The 20,271-nt window shown below is 57.1% G+C and overlaps 9 protein-coding genes across 9 annotated transcripts; 5 read left to right on the top strand and 4 right to left on the bottom strand.

The window, feature by feature from the left end:
• Positions 1–1,102: 1,102 nt before the first annotated feature.
• SLS55_002540 (uncharacterized protein) lies at positions 1,103–2,074 on the top strand (the record flags this gene model as incomplete). Its single annotated transcript, XM_066774021.1, has 2 exons — positions 1,103–1,110; positions 1,147–2,074. The coding sequence occupies 2 exons, from the start codon at positions 1,103–1,105 to the stop codon at positions 2,072–2,074; spliced, it is 936 nt and encodes a 311-aa protein (XP_066636588.1).
• Positions 2,075–2,370: 296 nt separating this feature from the next.
• Positions 2,371–3,327, top strand: SLS55_002539 (uncharacterized protein; the record flags this gene model as incomplete). Its single annotated transcript, XM_066774020.1, has 3 exons — positions 2,371–2,374; positions 2,441–2,446; positions 2,498–3,327. The coding sequence occupies 3 exons, from the start codon at positions 2,371–2,373 to the stop codon at positions 3,325–3,327; spliced, it is 840 nt and encodes a 279-aa protein (XP_066636587.1).
• Positions 3,328–3,722: 395 nt separating this feature from the next.
• Positions 3,723–5,315, bottom strand: SLS55_002538 (uncharacterized protein; the record flags this gene model as incomplete). The annotated part of the gene is made up of 2 exons (XM_066774019.1): positions 3,723–4,646; positions 4,710–5,315. 2 exons carry the CDS (start codon positions 5,313–5,315, stop codon positions 3,723–3,725), a joined length of 1,530 nt encoding a protein of 509 aa, XP_066636586.1.
• Positions 5,316–5,807: 492 nt separating this feature from the next.
• On the bottom strand, positions 5,808–6,890 carry PDR16 (Phosphatidylinositol transfer protein (PITP); the record flags this gene model as incomplete). The annotated part of the gene is made up of 2 exons (XM_066774018.1): positions 5,808–6,109; positions 6,170–6,890. The coding sequence occupies 2 exons, from the start codon at positions 6,888–6,890 to the stop codon at positions 5,808–5,810; spliced, it is 1,023 nt and encodes a 340-aa protein (XP_066636585.1).
• A 442-nt stretch (positions 6,891–7,332) lies between these two features.
• Positions 7,333–9,546, top strand: POL12 (DNA-directed DNA polymerase alpha subunit pol12; the record flags this gene model as incomplete). Its single annotated transcript, XM_066774017.1, has 4 exons — positions 7,333–7,652; positions 7,704–7,877; positions 7,942–9,316; positions 9,370–9,546. The coding sequence occupies 4 exons, from the start codon at positions 7,333–7,335 to the stop codon at positions 9,544–9,546; spliced, it is 2,046 nt and encodes a 681-aa protein (XP_066636584.1).
• Positions 9,547–9,751: 205 nt separating this feature from the next.
• On the bottom strand, positions 9,752–10,439 carry SLS55_002535 (uncharacterized protein; the record flags this gene model as incomplete). Its single annotated transcript, XM_066774016.1, has 2 exons — positions 9,752–10,214; positions 10,291–10,439. 2 exons carry the CDS (start codon positions 10,437–10,439, stop codon positions 9,752–9,754), a joined length of 612 nt encoding a protein of 203 aa, XP_066636583.1.
• A 173-nt stretch (positions 10,440–10,612) lies between these two features.
• On the top strand, positions 10,613–11,728 carry SLS55_002534 (uncharacterized protein; the record flags this gene model as incomplete). Its single annotated transcript, XM_066774015.1, has 1 exon — positions 10,613–11,728. One exon carries the CDS (start codon positions 10,613–10,615, stop codon positions 11,726–11,728), a length of 1,116 nt encoding a protein of 371 aa, XP_066636582.1.
• Positions 11,729–14,726: 2,998 nt separating this feature from the next.
• Positions 14,727–16,322, bottom strand: rrb1 (Ribosome assembly protein rrb1; the record flags this gene model as incomplete). Its single annotated transcript, XM_066774014.1, has 3 exons — positions 14,727–14,751; positions 14,810–16,064; positions 16,121–16,322. 3 exons carry the CDS (start codon positions 16,320–16,322, stop codon positions 14,727–14,729), a joined length of 1,482 nt encoding a protein of 493 aa, XP_066636581.1.
• Positions 16,323–17,006: 684 nt separating this feature from the next.
• Positions 17,007–18,244, top strand: TEM1 (Ras GTPase tem1; the record flags this gene model as incomplete). The annotated part of the gene is made up of 4 exons (XM_066774013.1): positions 17,007–17,574; positions 17,663–17,955; positions 18,018–18,092; positions 18,143–18,244. 4 exons carry the CDS (start codon positions 17,007–17,009, stop codon positions 18,242–18,244), a joined length of 1,038 nt encoding a protein of 345 aa, XP_066636580.1.
• Positions 18,245–20,271: the final 2,027 nt, after the last annotated feature.

Below are 20,271 nucleotides of genomic sequence, written 5' to 3'. Positions count from 1 at the left end.
ACCTCTTGCCGCTGCAGGCACGGACCATTTTCTCCTTGGAATAGGTGCCGCCGTAACACTGGATCATACGCCTTCCCATGAGCATTGGCCCATGGTCATTCAGGACTCTGGGCGAACCGCTGATTCAAGAGGCGCCGGCTGCCTCCATACGAACCAAACTACGTTGCAAACATCTAATTTGGCTGTCCCGCATGATTCCCGAGCTCGTAAGAGCGTCCCCCATTTTGGATACCGAATAGACTGTACGGGTGCAGCCATACGTCGAATCCCCTCTCCCGCTACCACCGTTGACACGGAGCTGGAAAGGAGCCCTCTCAGTCCAGTGGGTCACGAAGGCCGATGCGTTTTCGACCGAATGCCACTCACCAGAGGCCCGCAAATGATGGATGTCGCTCCGGAGTCCGTTGCCGCCAGGCCTACTATTCCTCTAATCACTATTGGGCTACCGACTCCGCCCTCCAGTGACTCCAGCATGCGGGACTACCATTGCCGCCCTTCTCCATTGTCAGACAATGGCTCATCTCCGCGTTTGCCAAGCGCTTGTACGCTGCCGAAAACTAGTGCTGGGCGGAAGCAGCTTTGCGACATGTCACCGCAAGCATGCGGACACGCCTACCCCTGTACTGGCTTCACTGGAAGCCGGTGCGACATGCCCATATCCCCCGTTGAGTCCGTGGGTACGTTGAGCACACATTCCGAGTCAGCCAAATTCTACTCTACGTCGCTCAATGCAGTGCCAGAACGCGGTGCATCTGCTCACCGCCAGACGTCTCCAGTCGGGTCTGGAGACTCGGGGTATGGCTCAGCAGCTAGCACTGCCTTTCTGGGGTCGATCAATCCCCAATCCCGGTTCCTCAGGGTCCCGAGCCCACTTCATTCCAAGCCAGGGAGTCAGCCGCTGACCGTACCTGCTCCTTCGGTGTCTACTGTATCCACCCAAGAGTCTTCGGGTGAGGCCACGCGGCCCCAGCCATCTGGTCCATCCAGCGTGTTCGTGTGCCGTCTCGAAGGGTGCTTTGACCGGAAACGCTGTTTCTTTCTGGACATTGAGAACCGGAACAAGCACGAGCGCTTGGAACACGGCCTTGATTGTCAAAGCAACATGCAGAAGTCCGCGAGAACTCAACGTATCAGAATGGGATCCAGCCACCAGTTTGAAGCTTGCAACCAAGATACGATCATCAGCAGCCAAGCACAGCAGTCCGTTGCAAATCATGAACGGAGTGGAATTTCGAATGACGCAGGCAATGGTCCCAAGGTTCTCGTGACCTCACGTTTCCAGGAACCAAGCCCAACGGAAGAGACTCGCCTCAGTGCAGATAACTCACTCGGAGCCTCGGCTCCACTGAGGCAGATAGGCACTGAATACGCTCTCCCGCAGAACCCCGCAAACACGAAGGACGACACCAGTGCAAGCCCAGGTTCGTCAGACCAGACCAGTCAGTCCACTTCCTCTACCTCTTCGACTCTGTCGCCCGATGTGGAACTGCCCAGCCCCATGCCGAAGCCAAAGATCGACGAGATGATCGACAAGCTGATGGATGAGTTCGAGAGCATGTTCGACTATTACCTCGGCTTCGACATCCACGACGAAAGCGTCGACATATCCGACACTCCCGACTCCGACTCCGAGGAGTCCGACGCCGACGACGGCGTGGTCCCCGCGATGCTGATCACGTCCCCGGCATCCCAGCGATCCGGTGCATCGTCGACATCTCCTTCGTCCCAATCTTCCATCCTCGGGTCGAGGGCGAAGTGTCACACAGGGGCTGGAGAACCCAGCAGTGCAGCCGGGTCGTCGAAAGCCGCTGCGAAAACGCCAGCGAGAGGGTCATCCAAGGCGTCGAGCGCGCTTGGAAAGCGCAAGATACAGGACTCCGGTCGACCCGAGGACGAAGACGACGACGGAAACAGCGAGAGGAGGAAACGTCAAAAGGATTCGGAAGAGGAGAGCAAGGGCCTAAGGTTTGCTTGTCCGTACTACCAAAGGCATAGGTTATCCAACCAAGGAAGGTCGAAGATGCATGCCTCCTGCATCTTCCCCGGTTTCAAAACCGTAGCAAGGCTAAAGTGAGTGCTCCCAATTTAGAAACCTGGTGAAGTACAGAAGTTTATGGCATTCCTTTTTGCTAAGACTGACACTCACTAGGGAGCATCTTTACCGATGCCATATGCAACCGCCGCATTGTGTTCGCTGCTGCCAAGTATTCACCACGCAGCCAGAACTCAACAGTCATCACCTTGCTGCGGAAAGATGCCAGGATATCCCTGACAAACGCACTATTGACGGCATTACCGGGGATCAAGAAAGGCAGATTCGATCAAGAAAGGCCAAGGAGGGTGTAAGCACGGATGAAGATAAGTGGAGAGATGTGTATTTCATCCTGTTCCCCACTGACAGAGAAGCCCCATCGCCATGTAAGTATTGCGGACTCCACAGTTTTGAGTCATTCAAAGGACGTGAGCTGTCAAATACAGAGACTGACCTCTTCTGTAGATTGCGTCAGCAACCAGGATACAGCCCCCTCTCCCGGATCCGTCATATTCCAAGAATTTGAGAGCTACAGCCGGCGCGAGCTCCCGCGGCTCGTCCGCGCCGAACTCAAGGTCGCCGCGGAGAGGGAAGAAATGCTCATGCAGGAGCGGCTCCATGGCTTCTTGTTCGACATAACGCGGCGCGTGTCCGAGACACTCTGGGAGGAGTTCCGCAATAACAACGTGCAAGCCAATAGCTCCAATGGTGAGGCGTCCCAGCAAGTGGAAAGCTCCCTCCAAGGCCCCGACGCGGATTTCCTCGCCGCGCCTCCTCCCCAGCCCGCCACCATCCCGGATGCGCGGACCGTCATGGCGGAAGGGGGCCGTAACTACTCTAGCCAGGGAAATGGGCCCAGCACCGACACCAGCGGGTCGGACTCGGCGTACGGGACGCTCCTCTCGGGATCCAACCTCGCGTACTCAGCAGCTCGGTTTCCCGTGGCATCGCGCGGCGGAGCACAGGAGCAGTCAAGCCTCGAGGGGGGTAGTCTTCGTACAAATGCCGTAGTCGGTGGTCCGTTTCTGTCCGAGCACTCCAACCATTCACTCGACGACACAAGCATTGTGCCGACACAATTTGGGAGCGGTCCGGTTGGTCCTCATGCTCATCAGCAACAACAACACCAGCCGTACATGTGGCCGAGCTGGGATCCTGGATTTCCGGCGGAAGATTGGAGCCTTTTCAACGAGCAGAACGTGACCACGGAAGCTTATCTTGATGATCCTTCCCTGAAGGCTCCTCTGCCTGGTGATCCCCGGATGGGCGGAGATCCAACTGATGGTAACGGCTGAAGTGTCCAAAATTGTCGAGCTGTGAGCGAATACGTCGTCAGATTGTGAAACACGGGAATACGTTTAGGGTTGTCCGGCTATTTTGTCTAAGTAGTCGAATCTATTTGATTTACCTGATAGATCGCATGTTAAGCTTGAAGTGTCACGTACCAGTAGGGCAGCTTTGCTTCACTACTGATACAATCGTAAGCAGCTGTCTTCTGATAAACCGGCAAATACTCTCACTACCAACGTAAAGAACCAAGCATCTAAGCAGCCCATTCATCCACTCGTAAGGAATGCAGGAAATCAGAAGTGCAAATGACCACATGTCTCCTCTTGTGGTACAAACCTTATGCGCCGTTCCATGCCGCTTTTTCTTCCCCGTCCCTAGCCAATTTTGAGACACGCCTCCTTTAGACGTTCGTGCTGATCCGGTGCACAACAGGAACCGAGCTTGGCGGTAAGCTTCCCATCTCGGTGACAACCATTTTCACATACTCAGCGGGCGTAACGTCGTAGAGTATGTTCAATAGCTGCAGATGAGGCGTCTCCTTCCACCTCTTTAGAGCACCCTGGCGGTCCTTCTTCTCTGCCCCCGCCTCCTCATCTCCCTCGGTGAGATCTTCGCCAATCCATTCACCGTGACCGAGAATCTCATCCGCAGGGGCGATCTCGTTGTTGACAATCGAGTCAAGCGCAACGCGTTCGGTGAACTTTACCGACTCGCAGCACACAATGACGGGGATGTCGCGCTCATGCGCAAACATGGCGATGATTGCCGTGCCGACGCGAGAATAAAGGCGTCCGTTGCTCATCATGGCGGATGCACCAAGGAATACCTTTGAGGCTTCTTTGATGGCGTGGGAAGTGGCGCCGACGAGGCAGTAGCTGACCTGGATGCCAGCAGCCGCAAGGCTGCGCGCCATCTGCTTTCCTTCGAAAAGCGGCTTTGAGTCCACCACGTTGACGCGGAACTTGCGACCGTCTGCGTGGGCACGGAGGAGCGTCTTGAGGACTATGCTGCTCTTCGCAAATGTCACAATGACGTCGCCGTCGACAATCTTGGCGCTCGCGGATTCCGAGATGACCTCGTCTGCGGCAGTAAACTTCTCGCGGATGAAGGTATCAATGTGCGCGAGGAGGTGAGACTTCGCAGTCGTTTCGGGAACAGAAGGGTCGACCTTGATGATAAGGTCCTTCAGCCAGCGAATGGCATTGCCCTGGGAAACGGAAAGCGGTCGGCAGCTAGAGAGGTGAGAGATCTGAGGCGAAAGGTGATGGGAAGTAAGATGGCGGGCAAGCGAGGTGCCGGGGGGAGTGGTGTACGACTCGATAACCTAAAGCACATCATGTCAGTCTAAAGTCGCGACGGTCGTTTTGCACAATACGATTATACTTACCGACTTGAAAGCCAGGAGCATAGCGACAGTCCGCGCATTGCTACCGCAGACGACGTATTCGCTCATCTGCAGACCCAGCGCCAGGATGGCGGGGTGTACTTCCTTCGCCGCGCCCTCAATCTCATGCCTTCGCGGTTGGCCGTAAAGATGCCCAAACAAGCCCACCTGCTTTTCGGCGTGTTTCTTCTTTTCGCTCTTAACCTCCTTGACGGGCCCGCCGGCGGGCCCGCTCTGCGACGGCCTTCTCCGCATGGGGAGCGGACGGTCCTGCTGCTGGCCGCCTCGTGATCCTCCAGCCTGCTGGTTCTGCTGGCCGCCCTTCTGTTCCTTCTGCTTGCCCTCTTGCTTTCTATTGCCTGCAGGTGGTTGGGAAGCGCCTCCACTTGCTGCATCCTTAGCTGCTTTCTCGGCAGCACGCTTTGCGGCTTTTTCGGCTTTGGCGCGCTTCTTGAGCTCGGCTCCCGACACCTTCTCTTCTGTTGGCGCAGCGGGCGCGGCGGGAGTCTGTTCTTTCGACATATCGGCGGGTTTTGCCTCGGCAGGCGTAGTTGCCGGCTGGGGGGTCTCGCCGTTGGCGGGCTTGGGCGTGGGGGTGGGGTCAGCCATTGCGGCCACCGAAGTCGCCGGTTTGAGTTTTTCTGGAGGGCTTGGAGTGGGTTCGGGAGCGCGATGCAACGTGGTCCGCGGTGGGGCTAGTTGTGGCTTGTGTTTGGGCGGGTAGGTTCTCGGACGCGCGAGGCCTGGGTGTCGGGTTGTGCTTAAGAGTCACATTCACACTCGGCATCTCACAAAAATTGTGGGCTGCCGTAGTGCGTCATTCCGGCGCGCGACGCGACCCATGCGCGCAACCCTCGGTGTGCCACGGTGCACTCACGCAGCCACGAATCAAATCTAGTTGCTCTTGTACTCTACTGCTCAGCCCCACGTGCTTTCTGGATATCCCCAATGAAGTTAACTGATGAACTGGGCCGACGCCACCCATGCCGTTCAAAGTCATTTCTCCCGTTGCTGAAGGGCGGCCGCAATTCCAATCCGCCCAGATTTGTAAACGCCTCGAAATGCCGAAAATTCTGTACACCATACTCTAGTTGGAGCTTTTCAGGGCTCGGCGGGAGCCGCCTCTTCACCCCCTTTGAGAATGAACTCGCTGTCACCAATCTGCTTGCCTCTAGCCTCCCATCTAGCTTTCCTCTCGGCGCGGAGCTTGTCGCACATTTGGTTGAGAGTGGGCCAATACACGGAGTGATCGTACTGAAACTCGACCTCGCCGCCGTAAGACTTCATCAATTGGACCGGGGGAATGAAGTTGCCAAAAGGCTCGTTGAACTTCATCTTCTCCTTGGTGACGGGATCGATGAGGGGAGAAATGAGCTTGAAGAACGTCGAAACGTACCAGGGAACTGCAATCACATCAGCACCGGGTCAAACTCCATGGTAGTGATTTGTTTTTCGGGACTTACGCTCTGAGATCAAAGACTTGCCATTCCTCTCCGGGTATTGTCCTTGAAGGATGTTGAGCACCTGCTTGCCCTGGCTGAGCGACGGGTTCTTCGCCGACGTGCTGTTCTTGAAGTTGATCAGGAGCGCAATGCTCTCCACACCCGCAGGCATGAGGTCAATGGCCCTCTCCAGCATGAAGACCAAGTTGTGCACCTGGCGGTCGCTCTTTTCCGTGTTCTGCTTGGACGGGTCCATGTACAGGCAGGGGCGGCCGTCATTGTCGAAGCCCAGAATGATGAGCTTGCCAGTCTCGTTCTCAGGGGAAATGTAGTCGGCGGTGAAGCCATTGGTTCCGTACTCGCGCCGCCAGATGACGGTGTCTAGCAGACGCTTCTCGGCTGCCGCGGCGGACGCCCACTTGACGGCACGCAGGTACCGGAGCAAGCATTCCTTGGTGAGCCACATGCGCTCGTCGTCCGAAAGCGGCTCCTCCTCGCTCTTCTTTGCCGCAGCCTTGGGGACCTTCTCCCACTTCTTCACGCTCTCAAGGAGCTCCTGGTATTTCTTTTCTTGGTCGGCGGTAAGGACGGCGGGCACGGCGGGCTTGCATTGCGGCAGCGGGTGAGGGAAAGGGGCCTTGGCGGCGCCGGCGGCAGGAGCGTCTGTCATGTTGGAGGTGTCCTTCTCGGCGGGAGGGGCGGTGGTGGGCGTATTGATCTGCCCGGTCTCGGCGGCGGACATGGTGTTCAGGAGATTGGGGCGTGTCAGATGAGGCTAAGTCGATAATCCGTAGATTGGTCTAGCGGAGAAGGCTATTGGCAAGAGGCAGGAGGGCAGCACGTCTTATAAGCAGTTCTACAGAAGAAAGGGGAGTAGAGACACGGGGCAACAGAAGTGACATCAACTAAAACAAAACATCGGCTCGAGATGTGCAGCTAGGATTCCAGCACGCCGGGCGGCGGAACCGACAGGCTGAGGATGGCCCGATTTAGGCTCTGCGCGGAACCCGCTCTCCCGGCCGCGACTGCGCTGTCGGCCGGCAAAGCCCGTCCCGTCTCTGGCCGCCGTGCTTGGCCCTCGCGCGCGTCGCGTCGCGTCACTCGACGAACGCGTCTCTCTCGCACTTGGCTGAGAATTGCTGCATCGTCAATCAACCGCACACCCCGCAACGCTCCACTCCGCCATGGACGACACCGCCAGCGAAATCAATGAGCTGTTTAGCTCGCCCAACGCTACGCTGCCGCAAGATGTCCTCCTCGAATTGCAGTCGCTCCTCCGCTTGCACTCCATCTCCCCCCAGGAACTCTTCTACAAATGGGAGTCGTACAGCATAAAGATGGGGCCCGACACGACCCTGACTCTCAAGACCGCACGCGACTTCAAAAAGGACATTCAAGAAACATTGGAAAGAGAGAATCGGGCAAAAGCCGCCCATGCAAGATCGGATAGGAGGACTGTTGCTCCCTCCCGCGCCGGCGCAAGCAATGCCGACGTCTTCGGAGTGTGAGCCTCGCGCAGCCACACTGAAGCTCCTTAGTTGCTGATGACGTACAGGTTGGATGGCCTTGTCCCAGGCACCCCTAACGGTGCCTCACGCACACCGGTCAATGGCAGTGCAGCGAAGAGAAAATCGGCCTTTGATAGCCCGGCGGCGAAGGCTACCAAGAGTGCCATTCAGAGTTCTCCTCAGACACCACATGCAACAAATGGTGTCGTTGGCGCAACAGCGTGAGGCCTCCGTTCTCATGGACCCCCCAAGAAAGAAAGGGACCAAACCACTAAACAATTGCAGGACCTCGTTCGCGGATCGCCCGAATGCAGGTCAGATCATGGAAACGTTGAACGCCCACATTCCGCTGCCCGACCCCCCTGCCGAATCGCCCGCAGAGCCTCGTGTCAAACTCAAAGCGAACACAGAACTTGCTAAATTCGGATACAAAACGATGGCGATGAAACTTTCTGAGGCGTCAGAGATTCTGGATGACCGCATTGATGAATTCCTGCAATTCATTCAGGAACACCACAATCTGGACGATGGCGCCTTCGGCAATCCGGCTAGTCAAAGCACGAGTGAGATTGTTGCGGTTGGGCGGATTGCTTCGGACAGCAGCGAGGGCAAGCTGAACGCTGCCTCCCTCGTACTCGAGACGTCAAGGCGAACCGGAGCAGGACTCAGAGTTCCCCTGCAAGTAGACAGTCTACCAAGCTACAGCTTCTTCCCTGGCCAGATTGTTGCAGTACGAGGTAGCAATCCATCAGGGTCATTCTTTACGGCGAAAGAGCTCCTCGAAATTCCGTTGCTGGGACCTGCTGCCTCCACCGTTGCAGAGCTTGATCTAGCCAACGCCCGTCTCGCCTCCACAGGAGACATGGACGTTGATGAATCCGAGACTGGAACGAGGCCACTGGGCATTATGGTCGCGTCTGGACCCTACACACCTAGCCATGTCCTCGACTTTGCAGCGTTCCATGCCCTTATGGAGACAGCACTTGAGTCCCGTCCGGACGTCCTCGTCCTAAATGGCCCTTTCCTCGACATCGAACACCCTTCCGTCATCAATGGCGACTTTGAGATTCCCGACAACGCCATACCCAATCCTGACAAAGCCACGCTCAAAGACGTCTTCCGCTACCACATCTCACGGCCTATCAATCAGCTCACCGCTCAACATCCCAGCATCACCATCATCATACAGCTCTCCGTCCGCGACGCCATCGCCAAGCACGTTTCTTTCCCGCAAGACCGCCTCAAGCGCCAGGAGGTCAGTCTACCGCGGCAAGCCACCATCGTGACCAACCCCGTCACCATTAGCATCAATGAGATGGTCGTCGGCATTACCAGCCTAGACATCCTCGATATGCTGCGTCGGGAAGAGTGCGTCAGCGAGAAGGCGAAGATGACCAATGCCATGGTCCGCTGGGGCGCGAGTCTCATCTCTCAGCGATCTTTCTGTCCCGTCTTCCCGCCCACGGCGCGGGAGGTTTTCCCCAAGATCGAGGCCGATAGAGATGGTGCGACGGCTGGTGAGGGAGAGGGTGAGGATGACAGAATTGATGTGCTGCCCGTTGGAGCGATGCTGGACACGAGCTTTTTGAAGCTGACGGAGTGGTTGAATGTGCGGCCGGACGTGTTGATCACACCTTCGGCCCTGACGCCATTTGCTAAGGTTCGTTTTCTTTCCAAGACCTCAAGAAGCAGTAGAGCTGATAAGGCGTACAGGTCATCAACTCCGTTCTTGTGCTCAACCCTGGCACATTGAGTAAGAAGCGCGGTCCGGGTACTTTCGCGCGTATGACGGTCCTGCCGGCTACAATCACCGATGAGGAAAGAGAGCAGAATGATATCGTTCCGCACAAGTTTTTTGAGCGGTCAAGAGTAGACATTGTGCATGTCTAGGATGCTGAAGATGAATTGTGCACGGAAATTGAAGGGTTCTGGGCGTGGCGCATGCAATGGAAGCTTTGATGTCGCAGGGAATTGGTCTGGATATCACGGTTCGATGGTTCGATACGGCGTTTGGAAGTCGAAAAATTTGTCACATTGGACTTTGGCATTTCAACACTCGTACCAAGAGGCGAGACGAGACGTAGACGTAGTTGGGTCACTGATCCGGCCCCGTATCCGCATTCTTCTCCCCCACATCCAACGCCACCAGGAACCTACTCACGCAATTGTACGCGCTCACCGTGGCCGTGATCTCAACGACCTCCCTCTCGCTGAACAGCGTCCTCAGCCTCGCAAACAGGTCATCTGGCACTCTCACATCCAGGGTCATTGCATCGGTGTAGTCGAGCACCGCCAGATGCCTCTCGATCAAATTCGAGGAGGGCTCGATCTCTTCATTAGTGGCAGTGCCGCCTGGTCGTTGCGCATGCGACTTGGATCGCCGGCACGCAATGTACTGCATGTCGCGCTCATCGAGGTCGCCGGTGGCGCGCAAGAGCGGAGCGTGGTCCATCCACTCGTACCACGCGCAGTTAAGGACGGCGACGCGGCATATGGCGATTTCGCGGATGGTGGCCGAAAGGGAAGTGCGGGTGCGGATGGCGCCGAGGAAGGAGTTCCTTGAGGATTAGTCGGTCAGTACAACAGCTAGGCGATAGGGCTCTTGCTCTGAAGTTCCAATTGATAAGAACTTACCAACCGTCTGCGACCGGGGGCGAGTGGAGCAACGCTAGATCCAGTTCTTGGAGACCACGTTCGCCTCGCCTTTCCTGAACGCGCCTGACGACTGCTTGGTCGGCTTCGGCTTGGAACTGCGGGGGGTCGGACACGTAGGGAAGGCGCATGATGGGCCAATGGCTTAGCCTGGGACCGAGATATCGCGTCCGTGGAGGTGTCACAGTGTTGGTGCAGACGTGGGGTAAGTGCCTAGTGGGGCAAGACGCACGGCCGACGAGAGAAGTCCCTGCCTCCATCGTCCGCACATCGCCGCCGTCGCCTCTCGACCCAACACTGCAAGATGGCGCCAAGAAGTGCAGCTGCGAAGTTGGCAAAACGCAACAAGATCAAGAAGACGGCAAATCCGCCCAAGAGGAGCGATGCACCCCAGCGCCCCGCGGGAACAGAAGTCTCCGCGAAAATTCCGCTGGAGCTGCAGCAACTTCTGCTAAACGTCTTTCGGAACGCTTTCCCGAGCCGATTCGGCTCCGACCTGAAGCCCCTGCTCCAAGAGGTGAAGCAACACCTATACAACCGCGACTTCCTGACTGCTTTCGGAAAAGCCGAGTATCTTGAAGCGTACGCCGTCCGCTGGAGCCCAAGCCGCGCCCTCGGCTACCTGCAGATCTTCAATGATCTCGAGCAGCATTTTCCCGCCATAGAAGAGCCCGGGAGCAGGGATCCTGGGAGTCCCTGGAGGGTCGTTTGCCTTGGTGGCGGTGCTGGCGCAGAGATCGTTGGTCTTGCCGGTTTACTCAGGCAGTTGACCAGGAAAGAGACGCCATCTGAGAGCACCCAAGATACTGCCATGTCAGCACCGACGCAACCGCTGTTTGAGATATCCGTCATCGATATCGCCAACTGGACACCCGTCGTAACCAGTCTCCAGTCCGCCATCACCACCGCCCCGACGTTGTCACAGTACGCATCCACTGCTGCTAAAGAGAGCAACGCAGAGCTCTTGTCGCCGCATCTCTTCAAAACGACATCTCTCCAGCAAGATGTTCTCACGATGCCTGCGGAAGATCTTTCTGCCCAGTTGCACAATGCCGATCTTATCACTCTCATGTTCACCCTGAACGAACTGTACAGCAGCTCGCTGGCCAAAACGCAAGCCTTCCTCATGAGGCTTACGTCTATTCTACAGCATGGGTCTTTGCTCCTTGTTGTGGATAGCCCGGGAAGTTACTCCACGTTCACGCTCAACGGAGCCGAAAAGCAGTATCCGATGCACTGGCTACTCGATCATACCCTTTTATCAGTGCCGAAGGATGCAAGGTCAAACAAAGAAGCACCGAAATGGGAAAAGGTCCATTCGGACGAGTCTAGATGGTTCAGGCTTCCGGACGGGCTGAAGTATCCGATCGATTTGGAGAACATGCGATACCAGATCCACCTTTACAGGAGATTACCATGAAATATCAATACTCAAGATGCTCAGAATCTCAAGGCTCGCCGCCGGGCGATCGATCGTGTGCTATCAACTGTCCAGAGCTGTGTGGCGTAGCCCATTCATTTCTTCGTGAAACGTACGAAATTTCCATTAGACTATCCTGTCTCTTCCCTTCATCACCATCTTAAACTCAAACTACCAAGGGTTCCCTGAGGAAAAGGAGGCCAGCATCCTAGAAACGCGCTGCCTCTGCTGAATACAAGAACGCGGCGCAAACCGATATCTTTCCCGCTTACAACTACACGTGTCCCTGCATACCCCGTTTGACTACTCGCCACGTCCAAAATAAACGTACCTTCAAGATCGCCCAACTCCACGGGGACGGGCTCTGCGGCCTAGCAGGCAAAGAGTTCAGCGAATATTTGATACGCAACATCGGCCGCCACCCAGAAAATCCAAGCGACCCGCTCCCCACGTCGCTCTACGGATTCGCATACATGCGTGCATGCGAGGAACGCGCCTCGGGCAATTCACACCCTACAGACTTCAAAGCGTTCACCCCGGCCATGCAACAGTCCTCAAGTCGAGAGGGTGCCGCCGCCTCCTCCTCCAAACCGGAACCACCTCCCAATACGCCGCTTGGTCTCCCTTTCCACAATCAGTGCCGTGATAAGCTCACAGAATTCCCTCCAATAGAGCCACGAAGCGGGACCCAAGAAAGCTCGAAGCAGCAGCACGAGGAATGGACGGAAAGAGAAAGAGGGAAGCAAATGGAAGTTCCGGGTGCTGCGAAGACGTTGTCCGAGTGCACAGAATATGTATACTTCACGCAGCACATCAGACTACCTGAGCCGGCATCGTTCAAGCCTTGTGAGAGACTCAGACCGCAAATAGCCTGCGCATGCTGCCAGCAACTGTTTTGCCCCTCCAGCCGCACCCTGCGTTGCCTCAGCCCACGCAGCTTGAGGGAACCCGGGCGCGGGAAAAAAGATGGCAGTGAGTCGACGCCGCCGCCGTCGCCACCGCCAGATACTGGCACACTGCGCGGTGGCGGGCAGTTGCCGGGGAAGATCAAAAGGAGGGTCGCGGAGAAGAGGGCAAGAGGGCGTATGAAGAAGCGAAATCCTCAAGCACCACCTTCTCCGGGGTTTCATCCCTTCCAACCGCTATCAACAGAATCAATCGAGGTCCTGCCGATTGATTCTCACTGGCCGGCGTCTTCATGCGGCACCAACAGCGTCTCTCAAATCAGAGAAAGACAGGATGATCATCTCAAAGGCGAAATGCTCTTCCGCCATCATTCACAGACTGACGGCAGGTATACGCCATCTTTTTCATCTTCTATGTTCGTGGAACCGCACGACCCTCGTTGCCACGTGAAGGAAGACAATGAACCCTACCGTTCCTCCGCCTGCCCAGTTGCTGTGCCTATGCCAGGCTCGTACCCATCGTCTAACCCACATTCTCCATCTTCAGTGTCGGCGCATACAGGCGACCACAATGTTCATCTCACGCCGGCGTCCGGAGGGATGAAGGAACTGTTAGAAAGTGACTTCTCAGAACCCAAGTCCATCACGCCGAAACTGCGTGGTGGGGGGGACAACAACTGGCGTGCGCGAGTTCCGGCGAACTTGTGGTACCTCTCGTGCGGACCCGGTCCACCACCAACCTACGAAAGATACAGGGACATGCGGAAAGGCTTGCGTAGGAAGGGCCAAGAACGAGCAAAAGAGGGCTACTGGAAAGACATCATACATTGGGGTTTGCCGCGTGGTAGAAGAGACGGTGATGTAGGACGGCCAGCGGAACGATCTGCAGACAACGGTGATTCACAGCCTGGAAACGCATCAGCAGATCCTCAACCAGCTCATCCTCCAGAGCAACCTCCAAACCAGGAACCTCCAAACCAGGAACCTCCAAACCAAGAACCTCCAAACCAGGAACCTCCAAACCAGGAACTTCCAAACCAGGCACCTCCAAACCAGGCACCTCCAAACCAGGCACCTCCAAACCAGGCACCTCCAAACCAGGCACCTCCAAACCAGGCACCTCCAAACCAGGAACCTCCGCCCAACGTCCCTGTAGACCATTACCCACCAAGCAACCATTCAAACGGAGACGGAGACGGAGATGAAGACGGCATCGACCCACACCCAGGGGTTGCTCTCAGGGACCAGATCATGGATCTATACGCCGAGATGTTGCCGCCGTTCTTCGGTAACGTCGAGCGGGTAGCGCGGGAATTGCTCAACGACGTAGCCGCCGAGCGGGCGGCGGAGGATAGGCACGATCGTCATAGGAGAAGAAGACAAGAAGAGCGAAGAAGGTAGTGACGGTGAGATCGTGTCCCGTCATTCTATATGTGGAAGGGTGAATGATCTGTAGCTGATGGCGAAGATGCGGCGGGATGGATAGCGCAGAAGGAAAGAGTGGTGGCTTAAAAAAAAATAAAAATAAACAGAAGCGGAAGGAAGACAACCAGTTTCCCGTAAACAGAGACGAAGGAAAAGGCAACTAAATCAAAGATCAACATTGACATCGCATGAAGCTGTAGAGTATGTATATCTGCATTTTTATTGGAGGGAAATGACCGGTAAGGACCCGTCATTACATCTCTAATTAGCAATAGGTTCGGGGAAAGAGGCACCGAAATGCATCTCTTCCGCCTGCAAGAGCACTTCACGAGGCTCTGGGCGAACATGCGAACCATTCGATGCCTTCAACTTCGCCTCTCCAGAGTGGGTCCAGGGGCTGTTGCCTAAGGCCTCGGATGTTTTCCATCTACGGTCACCGTCAGAGTGGCTCGGCAGGATAAGAGAAACTTTAATGTGGATGCCTTGCAGACATTTTTAGAACGTATGCCGGGGATTTTCTCCTCACGAGTCAGAGGCGAAGGTGGGGGCGGTTTCCCGGTACACGGGCAGCAGTCTATGTATTAACGGTTCGAACTTTTGGACAAGGTATCTCAAAACAAGAAACACGTGCTTTTCTAGTTTGGATTTGGCTTGGTATTCTGCCATATCTAAACACTGATCGTCTTGAACACTCTGCGGCCGAAAGTTAGCGGACTGCCAACCAAAGGCGATCGAAATATAGAAAACATACCCAAATCCACTGCCACCAGTAGCCATGACGCATCCCGGAATTTGCGGGTGCCAGTGGCCCTCCTTCACCTGGTCCATATAGTGAACGAAGAGCAGTTGCGGTGGCACGTCCTGCACGCCAGCCGTATCCTTGCTCTCCTCGTCATCCAGCTCGACAGCCAAATCCCACAGCGTAAGCGTATTGTCGCCAGAAGCAACCATAACGATACTGTCGTCGGTAGGATGCCACTCAACGCACGTAATCTGCTCTTTGTGGAAGTCGAACGAGGCAACGGGGCTTGGCTTGATAGGCGCACCGTTGTCGCTAGGCTTCCACTGCCTCAGATCCCACACGGCCCACTGACCATCATCAGCGCCAGACGCCAGAAGGTGCGCCGTCTGGTGCGACCACGAAAGGACGTTGACATCGGTCTTGCTGGCCTGCACGGTGATAACGGGCTTTCGAGACTTGGAGCGAACATCCCAGATACGCACGGTGCCATCATTACCGGCAGACGCGAAAACGTTCTTCTCCGTTGGCGACCACTGCAGCTCCTCGACCGTCTCTTTGTGACCGGTGTAAGGTGTGGTGTCGGTAACGAAGCCACCGCCCTGTGTTCTGGTGGTGGCATAGATCTTGCCGGTAACGTCACCAGTCAGGACCTTACCTTCAGGCACCAGCGGCGACCAGTCAACGGCATAGCCTTCGTTCTTGCCGTGGGCACGGATGGTGGACACGGGTTTCGACTGCTGCGGAGTCAATGTGGAGCCGGGAGTATCGAAGGCTGAGAGGTGCGGCGTGATGTCGTGGATCAGGACCTGGCCAGACTCGGTCATGGTCGCGGTCAGTGTGGTCGGCGCCTGAGCGGAAGTGACCTGTGGGGACTGGTGCGCGCGTATCCGGTTGGTCGTCGAGGTAAGCGGGATGGATTTTGTCTCGAGGATGGGGTCGGCATTCTCGTCGTCGTCACTGTCATCGTCTGACTCCTCCTGGCCCCGGTCCATGCGGCTCAGGCTGCTCATCTTCATAACCAGCAGCTGGTTCTCCTTGTCGCGGCCGGATTCGGCCTGGGTGCCGGCGACGGCGTAGACGGTGGCAGGATAGGACCTGCGGTCGTCGCCCAGCTGGTCGCGGATGATGTCCATTGACAAGCACGGCCATTGAGCCTCTAGGGAGTGGAGCATCTCGTAGGTGGAGAGATCTGGCGAGAGGGTCTCGCCGGCGGAGAGCTTGTGACGGCCGGGAATGAAGGTGCCTTGGTCAACCTCCATTGCATCTATGCAATCAGTCAGCACGACGCGGGGGCGACAGAGCAGAGAGAGGCTCACAGACCGTCGCGCTCTTCTGCCTCCCGTTCCTCGTCGGGGCGGCCGTCTACACCGGCCTCAATGATCTCATCCTCGCTCTCAAACTCGTCCTCGTACTCGTCCTCGAAGTCGCCGGCCTCGTCGGGCAGGGCGGCGGGCACGGGGCGCTCGCCCGACTTGAGGGCGTCGCGCTCGTCGTCTTGCGGGTCAGCCGGACGCTTGCTCATGGCGGGAGAGGGGCGGATTTTGTGGTTTCTGTGCAGCAGGCGCCGGCCGTGTCGCAACTTTTTTTGGGCTTCGCGGCGGTTTAGCCGGCGTTCGGCCGGCGGGCTGCTGGAGCTGGGCGGTGGGCGTGGGCCAGGGCGGTGGGCGGCTGCTCTCTGGCTCTGGCTCTGGCAGTGGCTCGTGTGGCTTGCCCTCCACCGTCGCGTCGGTGGGCTCGCTCTGCTTTCTTCCAAGCGCGCATCCCTACCGATCCGCCGCGCCTTGGTGCCCCAGTCACCCGCGCTCAGCTGCCTGTCACCGGCCCACAGCCAGTCACTCTGCAGCCTCACGCGCGACGCAGCACTCCGCGCGACTCCACTGCCTGCTCTCAGCGCTGCCCATATAGCTCCCGCACCGCCAGCCCACGCGCGGTGTTGTGTAGTCCGGCCCCAGGCTAGCCTCGCTCCGTAGACAGCACCCAACCTCAAGCCCAATCTGCAGTGCTGCTCGCTCAGCTCCCGCGCGCTATCCCCAACGGCGTCACTCGTCAACACTGCACCCCTCGCATCCCGCCCTCATCTCCGCGCACCTCCCCTCCGCCAAGCACTCTTGCCCGCTGCTGTGCTGGCGTTGAGCGCGCCTCGTTTTACGCGACTCCTCCGCATTGCGCACCGGACGGCCGAATCATCCAGGTGGCATCCCACAGCATGGACTCCCCAGCAGACAACGCGCCGCCCGAGCCCGCTCTCGAGCCTCACGACCCGCCCGTCAATCTGCCGCTGCAGGACGAGCAGCCCGCCGACCCGGGAGACGAAAGTGTAGGTCCCGCCGTCACCGCCGCGCAACACCAGCTGCCCGATCTGTCCGCTGGGCTCAACGGCGCCGCCTACAACCCACCCTCGCCCGAGCACCCGCGTCCCTCGACCTCGTACTCTGACACCGGCTTTAATCGCCCGTACTCCTCCGACCACAACAGCGCGCCCCACGGCTACCACAACTTTTCCACGCCCTCGGACGCCGACACCCCGCCCCGCTACAACGGCTCGCGCCCCATATCGCGACCGGGGTCCGGCATGGCCTACAATCATTCCGACGGCGGCAGCCGTACCTACCAGGAGCAGAACCAGCGCGGCTCGCAGCAGGGCATGGGCGACAGGCAAAACACGAGCGTGGTCATCAAGGTCGGCATGGTGGGCGACGCGCAGATCGGCAAGACGAGCTTGATGGTCAAGTACGTGGAGGGCAGCTGGGACGAGGACTACATTCAAACCTTGGGTATGCAGTCCTGGCCCTTGTCCTCGGTTCAAGAGCGGAGGAAAATCGAGGAGCTGGAAGAAGGCTGAAGTACTGACGAGCGGCGCAGGTGTGAACTTCATGGAAAAGACCATCAGCATCCGCAACACCGAAATCACCTTCTCGATATGGGATCTGGGCGGCCAGCGCGAATTCGTCAACATGCTTCCGTTGGTCTGCAACGACGCCGTGGCCATCCTTTTCATGTTCGACTTGACGCGGAAGAGCACCCTGAACTCGATCAAGGAGTGGTACAGGCAAGGCCGCGGATTCAACAAGACGGCCATCCCCTTCCTTGTGGGCACCAAGTACGACCACTTTGTCAATTTCCCACGCGAGGAGCAGGAGGAGATCTCCAATCAGGTGCGTCACGAGCCGGCGCCCCCTCCGCAAGAGCCGGCCAGCTAACGAACGCGCGTGCCCAGGCGAAGCGCTTCGCGAAAGCAATGAAGGCCAGCTTGATCTTCAGCAGCACAAGTCACAGCATCAACGTGCAAAAGGTAAATGGCTTCGCGGCGCCTCGCTTGTCCTGTTGCTGATCGTCAAACAGATCTTCAAGATCGTCTTATCAAAAGCCTTCGACCTGCGGTGCACCATTCCCGAAATCGAGAACGTCGGCGAGCCACTTCTTCTCTACCAGTCCGTCGGCTAGGCGTTGGCAACTGCTCTCGCACCATTCTATCGACCACCCCCTTTCCCGTTGTCAGTCCGCTTCGACATCATCAGTTCGGCCATCAGTCTCGAATTTCTTTAATTGCATGCAGCCCGGTGTGTTTGGTATCTATTTTAGTTTCCTTCCTCGTCTCATGGGGGCAACGTCGTGCGTACGCGGTGCACCCTTTCCCCCGAAGCTGGAGTAAAACAGAAGAGATCTCTGGCGCAGGAGGGTGTTCATTGGCCCTGGCCTTCTTCTTTGTTTCGAGCGAACAGCAAGCGCAGCAATTTGACCACAAGCACCTGGGCATACAGTCGACTTCTCCGCAGGCCCCACCCTCGTTGGTTTACTTTGTTCTTCACATTGAGTTGGTTGGGCGGGCAGGGCAGGGATTTCACGGCGTTTTGAGCAAGAGTACGCGGATCAACAGACGGACAAATCCTCGAATCACAGTCGAGTGTTTACTATGTACTTTGTACGAGGGCGGCATGTAATGGTAAACCATAAACAACAACGACGCTAGGCACGCCAGGCAATCACAAACAAACAACAAACATTAGGAAAGACAACACAGCATTGGCTCCATACGTGGCATGTGCGCCTTTAATTTCAAGTGCAGGCATCCGGCGGGAGTGCTTACATCGGAACTGGAAGCAGTGCGGACCTGCAGTAGCTGTCTTGGCCCATTGGTCGATGCCTGGCACTACGTGGACAACGCTTTCTCGCATGCTTTTTGCCCATTTCCCCCTGGCCCTCGGCTTTTTGCAGCTCGAGCCGCCCACCCACCGTCGAACCACCGGCGGATGTTCGATGCAAACTCACGGATCGCGCAGGCGCCTTGACTCTCCCATTCCCCAACTAACTCTGGCCGACCTACGTCACACCTGCCGCACCGAGTATCTTGATCCGCCCGCGATCTGCCCTGCTAACCACCTTTTTCGTGCGGCTTCTCCACCGCCATCGTCCTTTTCCCCACATTATTGCCCATTCCCATCGTCAATCGATGACGCCCGACAGGCCGGCCGGCAGGCAAACCACGTAACGCACACCATCCGCCTGTTGAACTCACGCGCGCATCATCACCGGCATTGTCATCGTCGCCAGTCGCTTCACCGGTGAGAGCCGTTGGGCAGCATTGCCATCAGTGCGCTGCGCGTTACGCGCGCAGGTGGGCTGATGATGAGCGGCGTTGATCCGAAGGGAAAATAGCGACATCGCGATCGCGCATTCGACCCTCTCCGTCCCGCGCTCCGTGTTGTTCTTCGTCCGTTCCACGCGTTCTAGACTACCCCGTGCACGCTACTGCTCGCCCCGCGAACGCATGTGGCGATCGTCACCGCAAACACATTGCTTACACTGTTCCCTTTTCTCGCATTCATCCGATTGGCAGCCTTGTCAAATCGGCTTTGTCCTTGTCAATCATTACTGCTCGCCTTACTCCAGTCGCCGGCTTGTGGCCCACACGATCGCCTTCTACCGTTTGTCAGGAATGTACATGTGTAGGGCAGCGAACGGGGAGAGAGCGCCTTTCATGCATGCATGCATGTATCACTCGGCCCGATCCCGACCCTGATCCTGATCCTGATCCTGATCTTGACCCTGGCCCTGACCTTTTCCGTCGTAGTGACCTCCTCCACGCGTTCAGACACTTAGTCCAGGGGTTCGTCGCGTGCGGAACCGCGAGGCGCCGCTGTAACGTTTGATAGGACAAGGCTGGGCTGAAAAGTCTACATGCCTGGGCCTTTCCCGTCCCGAACCAAGTGCCTGTTCACCCGTTTCCCTGCAGTAGTCATGCGTAAGAGAAGCTGACAAGATGAAAGGTGCCGGAAAGGCAAAGACGGCTTCTTAGATCCGGCCTGGTGTGGAGGCCTAAGGGTCTTCCTTTACCGACGGCCTCGATCGAGTGTGAAGCGGCGTGCAACCGTAGGCAAGTCCGGCCTTTTAAGCGTCCTTTTGCCGGTCAAGCACCGGGTCCCCGGGCTGCTTCTTATTGACGAAGATAGAGGACGATCAAAACGAATCCC

Source organism: Diplodia seriata, assembly GCF_021436955.1.
Source record: "Diplodia seriata strain FDS-637 chromosome Unknown scaffold_2, whole genome shotgun sequence".
NCBI lineage: Eukaryota > Fungi > Ascomycota > Dothideomycetes > Botryosphaeriales > Botryosphaeriaceae > Diplodia > Diplodia seriata.
Note: the sequence above shows the minus strand (reverse complement) of the source record. Positions and strands in the feature narration are given on the sequence as shown.